This window comes from Symphalangus syndactylus, chromosome 11 (genome assembly GCF_028878055.3).
Source record: "Symphalangus syndactylus isolate Jambi chromosome 11, NHGRI_mSymSyn1-v2.1_pri, whole genome shotgun sequence".
Lineage (NCBI taxonomy): Eukaryota > Metazoa > Chordata > Mammalia > Primates > Hylobatidae > Symphalangus > Symphalangus syndactylus.
Genome location: NC_072433.2, coordinates 131,231,538 through 131,237,537, shown reverse-complemented (window position 1 = coordinate 131,237,537; position 6,000 = coordinate 131,231,538). Strand labels below are relative to the sequence as shown.

The 6,000-nt window shown below is 47.3% G+C and overlaps 1 protein-coding gene across 6 annotated transcripts in view; it reads right to left on the bottom strand.

Annotated features, from left to right (window-relative positions):
• Positions 1-675: 675 nt before the first annotated feature.
• COX4I1 (cytochrome c oxidase subunit 4I1) overlaps positions 676-6,000 on the bottom strand; it is a 7,397-nt gene continuing 2,072 nt past the window's right edge. For 3 of the 6 annotated variants that reach the window (XM_055299791.2, XM_063613015.1, XM_055299792.2), the window contains exons 3-5: positions 2,577-2,744; positions 1,812-1,943; positions 676-934 (exon numbers count right to left, since the gene is read on the bottom strand). In XM_055299791.2, coding sequence (XP_055155766.1) covers positions 798-934; positions 1,812-1,943; positions 2,577-2,744 — 437 coding nt within the window. In that variant the 3' untranslated portion in view covers positions 676-797. Of the gene's footprint in view, positions 935-1,117; positions 1,216-1,811; positions 1,944-2,527; positions 2,745-6,000 lie in introns of those variants that run through there. The other 3 variants (XM_063613017.1, XM_063613018.1, XM_055299793.2) reach the window with 3 other exon arrangements.

Below are 6,000 nucleotides of genomic sequence, written 5' to 3'. Positions count from 1 at the left end.
AGTCCAAGGGAGACGGGGCCAGCACCTACACCTCAGTCAGAGCTCAGAGTGGGGCTGCCCACCCTAGCCAACATGACAACTGCAGGGAGGGAGGGACAGCCCCAGAAGAAAAGTGGTTCATAGGCCGGGCACACTGGCTCACGCCTGTTATCCCAGCACTTTGGGAGGCCAAGGCAGGCACCTGAGGTCAGGAGTTCAAGACCAGCCTGGCCAATACGGTGATACCCCGTCTCTACTAAAAAATACAAAAATTAGCTGGTCGTGGTGGTGGGCACCTATAATCCCAGCTCCTTGGGAGGTTGAGGCAGGAGAATCCCTTGAACCCAGGAAGTGGAGGTGGCAGTGACCCAAGATTGTGCCATTGCACTCCAGCCTGGGTGACAAGAGCAAGACTCCGTCTCCCCCCAAAAAAAAGGGTTGTAGTAACTCCTGCCGGTGTGCCTACTATAATGGGATTTTACTTATATAAAGATCTCTTGCCAAAAACCTCAAATTTCCTACATCAAGGAATTCTATATTTTCAGTTTTTATATAATGTCCCCTTATACAATTTAAGATACTAGATTTTTGCCATTTCATTTGCACCCAAAATATATTTACTCCAGACCCTTGGGAGAAACCTGTTGTTTTAATTAGCTTTCATTTAGGTATCATTAAAGAACTGATCACAAAGGGTTTCAGGTAAACTGGTCATTTATTAGCAGTGGTACAACTGTTTGGCATAACAGGTTTCCAGTAAATAGGCATGGAGTTGCATGGTGGTGACAGAGCCAGGCGCAGGCGCAGGCCAGCATCTCTCACTTCTTCCACTCGTTCTTTTCGTAGTCCCACTTGGAGGCTAAGCCCTGGATGGGGTTCACCTTCATGTCCAGCATCCTCTTGGTCTGCTTGGCCACCCACTCTTTGTCAAAGGTTTGCGGGAGGGGGCCGTACACTACGGTGTAAGACAGGTTATGGGCAAGACTGTCTCAACAGGTTGTTTCTACGCCAGTCCCTCATACAGGTTAAATCCTCCCGACACACCAGCCACTAGGTCAGCAGAGCCACCTGCCACTCAACACCCGCTCAAACACACGGTTTCTGACCACTGCCAACATCGACATTTTAAAATTAGCCCTTTGTTTGTAAAAAGTTAGCAACAAAATAAGCTAAAAGCAGAAAGTCCTCTCGAAAGGCTATGGATAACAGGATCTAACAAACAGAGCCCAAGGTGACCTGGAAGATCAGATAGATTCGGGTCTGTTATTAACCCACATCCACATTCAAACCACAAGTATGAGAATATACCTATTCAGACTGCAAAAATGCCTGTTCTGCCTGGACAGAAAGAACCTCGGGGAAGAGTCATTACTACAAGCGAGCAACCCGCCAATGCCCACACACAAACTATCAGGTGGGGACCTCCAGATGCTGGCTGTTGAGATGCAGTCCTCACAACAGTCGAGACAGTCATTAAATGAATGAGTCCCCTTCTCCTTGCTCGAACCTTCACGAAGTCATCTTTTGCTAAGTGACTGGTGAGCACATAAATTGCTACTGAAACCGTGGTGTGCTGTACAAAGTAGTTAAGGTATTTCACCACCCAACAGGCATGGCTGACTATGAATAATCAGATGCTGGCTTATAAACTAACCTCCCACGACTTCAGTTCTCCAGGTCACCAAGGCCTGGAAAACAATCTTGAGACGAACTCTGGAATGCAGTCCCTATCTCATGGCCTCAAGGTGTGGAGGTCCCCCACAGCCCACCATTGGGCACTGCAGGCTGGAGCCCCAGTCCAGGCGCCCGTGCCTTCCTCCCTCTCTACTCACCATAGTGCTTCTGCCACATGATAATGAGCGCGGTGAAGCCGATGAAGAACATGGCACCGCCCACAACCGTCTTCCACTCGTTGGAGCCCCTGTTCATCTCAGCAAAGCTCTCCTTGAACTTAATGCGATACACTGAGGGCAGAGAGGACAGCCATTTATAGGCACAAAGGTCAGCAGCTCCCTCCTCTGCAACATTCAACCACTTCTCCCCAAAACCACACTTGTGAGGGAGGAAACACAGAGCTGAAGGATACACCAACCCGGGCCACATCCTGTTCACGCACGTACGTGCACACACGTGCCCACGCAGGCATGTGACGGGGCAAGGAAGGAAGAAAATGCATAGAGTTCGCTTTAGGTGCAAATTAAAACTGCAAAATTACTTCTTACTTGAATTACAGTGTTAGGGTCTATTTAATCTCGTTATTTTTATGCCCCTTTCATACCAAACACTATGGATTTTGCTGAGTTTCTTTCAGTAACTTACAGTTAACAATGTCTTACCCGGCAGATATGCTGAGAGGCTACCTCCACTCAGCACAGAGAAGGGGGCCTAGCAAAAGATCCTGTCAGCTGGCAGAGCTAAGTGACTGGTGAGCACATAAACTGGGGCCCTGGGACAATGACCCGGAAACCCAGCAGAGCAACCCTCCTGTGCAAGACTGCTCTGTAGACAGTAGGCCCAGAAGTGAGCAGAGGCTCTCACACACACACACACACTTCCGAGAGCTGCTGGGCGTGCCTGCGGGTCCCTTCAATACCCACACTCGACTTTCTCATCCATGGAGAGGCTGCTCCAGGCGGCCTTCTCCTTCTCCTTCAAGGCCTTCTGGCTGGCAGACAGGTGCTTGACATGGGCCACCTCCGGCAAGGGATGGTCACGCCGATCCACATAAGCTGGGAGCGAAAAGTCTTCGCTCTTCACGACACTTTCTGAAAAACACATTGAATAAATCTTTGAAAATCCATGTAGGTTGAGAGTCACACACAAGGTGATACTTCTGAAAACCGAAACACACAGACGTGTGCACACCTTGAAACCCCGGGTCATCTCAGGGGGTCACAGCCACTGTTTAAACAGTTGCAGGAGTGTGGTGGAGGGGGAACAGACGCACTTTTCATCACAGCCAACAAAAACCCTCCAGGGGCAACTGCTAATGAACCCTGGGGCCAAGGTGCCCAGAGGCAGCACTTCCTACATTAACGGTTACCTGCAGGGCCGGGCGCAGTGGCTCACGCCTGTAATCCTAGCACTTTGGGAGGCTGAGGTGGGCGGATCACAAAGTCAGGAGATCGAGACCATCCTGGCTAATATGGTGAAGCCCCGTCTCTACTAAAAATACAAAAAATTAGCCGGGCGTGGTGGCACGTGCCTGTAGTCCCAGCTACTCAGAAGGCCGAGGCAGGAGAATCGCTTGAACGCAGGAGGCGGAGGTTGCAGTGAGCTGAGATCGCACCGCTGCACTCCAGCCTGGTGACAGAGCGAGACTTCGTCTCAAAATAAAAAATAAAAAAATAAAAATAAAAAAACCAGTTACCTGCAGACGTGGGTCAAGGCCCTCAGGGCTCCCTGAACAGGTGACTGGACAAAATGAAAGCCTATCTGCAAGGGACTCAAACTAATGAGGAAGAACAAAAACAATAAAAAACTCAAAGCATTTCAAGTTCAGAAACAAAGACACATGAAAAGATAACCACGACAGCACTGTTCCAGGGAACCCGTGTCCAACCAGGACTGAGTGAGAAATCGTGCTAGCTCTTAGAAACGAGGATCATGGAGCCATTCATTCAGAGCACATTTACCAAGCACCCTCTACAGGCAAGGCAGGGTTCTAGAGATCTGGGATCATCAGTGAACAAATCAAACATTCCTGCCTAGTGGCACACTTCTAGAAGTGGAAAACAAACAATAAACATAACAAATGTGCAAATCACATGTTTGGAAAAAGTACTCTGGAGAAAGAGTAGAGCAGGGGGGCATGAGGAATGTGTGGATGGCAGGAAACAAGGGGCAACGTCCACAGGACGAGGCCGACCTAGGAGCCCAAATGCAGAGGGAGCGTGCACTCAGGAGTCACAGAGCACGGGCAGTATCGCGCACTTCTCCTTTCTGGAAATCATGTGCACATACTCACATACGCGGAACGAAACACACAAAACAGACAAGGCAAGCCACAAACTGTTACACGTAGGAGGCAGAAAGATCTGAGTGAGGATTTCTGCTCTATCTGCTTCTGTTATTTTAGTGCCTTCAAAGCAGCAGGTATCACGTGGAAAAAAGTTCAGAAATCAGAAAGGTAAGGAATAGCTTGGTTGTACTGAGAATCTTCCCACTGTTAGAAGCTGTTTCTCCAATTCTGTCCTACATCTGCAAGAACTCTTTGTGTTACACACTGGTCTGCAAGTATGATGCCCGCAAAAATGCTTCAACTCCATTAACTCAGTCCCCATGACTAAAATCTCCCAAATCATGTGAACAGTAAATCAACATTCAGCTTTAAGCAAAGTCGTATATAGAGTTCTCTAGATGTTTATCTTAGCCATGCAAATGACTAGTGTACTTACAAACTTATACTTGACACCTCATCCCAAAACTGAGGTGGGATTTGAGGGACATGAGATGGAAATGGCCTGAATTACTTTCTAATTTTAAAACCCTAATTCTATGAAAATGATGAGTGAACTATAAAGAACAGTTGTATACTGAATATTTTTATCAAGTTCAGCACCCCCCAGAAGTTTCTAAAGTTTAAAACACTCAGCTTACACATGAGAGTTATTAAAAATAAATGTAAATATGGGTGATGAGAATGTTCTAGAATTGACTGTGGTGCTAATGACAAAACTCAATGAATATACTAAAAACCACTGGAGCATACACTTTAAATGGGTGACTGTTATATGAATTACATCTTGTAAAGCTGTTGTAAATGCCATGACAGGGAGACTGGGGGGAAAAAACCTATTAGAACGATGTAAACCCTCGAAACCTTGGCGCATGCAAACCTCAAAATTGCATCTTCCAGAATAAGAATGGCCAATTCATGGTTTCAGGGGTTCTTCAGGCTTCAGGCCTGGTCCCCCAGCAATTAGAGGAAAAGCAACGGTTAATATACCAAACATTTCTTTTACAGAGAGAGAAAAACAAAGACTCCAGATTCTAAGGAATGTTTGTCACCGCTTCAACATGGACGGATTTCTGTTGAGCCTCTGCTGGGGAGATCTGGTATATCTGGGCACCCCTCACTCAGGTGCATCACCACACAAATATCCCAACTGACTTCAGTGACGGCTGATGGTATTCCAGACTGCTTTAATATCTTATGTTGAGAACAGATTCATGTATTATTCATGTATGACTTAGGTAAGTTAAAACTTAACAGAGAAGGCTTGTCTAAGAGCCTGCAGTTCGTCTTCATCTGCCTCCTATGTGCTGGAGATACGGCAATGAGTAGGACAGGCAGGCTCCCTGGCCTCAAAAGGCTTATGCTGTAAGAGGCTGAGACAGCGACACTCAAATAGACATGCATTCACGAGGCATCCAGTGTTATAAGGAAAAGCAGAGCAAAGTGAGGTGACAGGGAGCTTCCTGACAAAGGGTGGTCAGGAGAAGCCGTTCTAATACATTTGTATTGAGGGTGAATGATTAGACAGGAGTGACCATCCACAACTCGGGGCTCTGCGGGAGGATTGGAGTAAGGCCAGGGGGCTGGGGCAGTGAGCAAGTGGGGAGGGGTGGTTCTGATGGTAGTTTCTGGGTTTTGAGTACAACAGTCAGTAATAAGAACGGAAAGGCAGGCAAGACCAGCTCTAACCAGGCAGGGTGTAGACTCTACTGAGGCAATGAAAAGACCATGGAGAGCTTCCTCCAGAAGCCTTCCCTGAACCCCACATCCGGCTAAATGCTTCTACCCAGGAGCCAGCTCTTAATAAAACAGTCTTCATCCATCTGTCCCTCTTCAGATTGCGAACAGCCTCCTGGAAAGAGTGTGTATTTCATATTCTTTTTCTTCTCGGTGCCTAACAGTGTCTGGTACAAAGTAGATAGATGCCGGATACATGCAAAACTAAATGTGCTGTATGCCAGACACAGAACTAAGCTCTGTCCATATACTTCAGGTGAGCCAAAAGACTCCTAAGCTTCAGTAGCTAGCCCTTGATAGAAATGAGATGAAAACCCAGCTCAGGC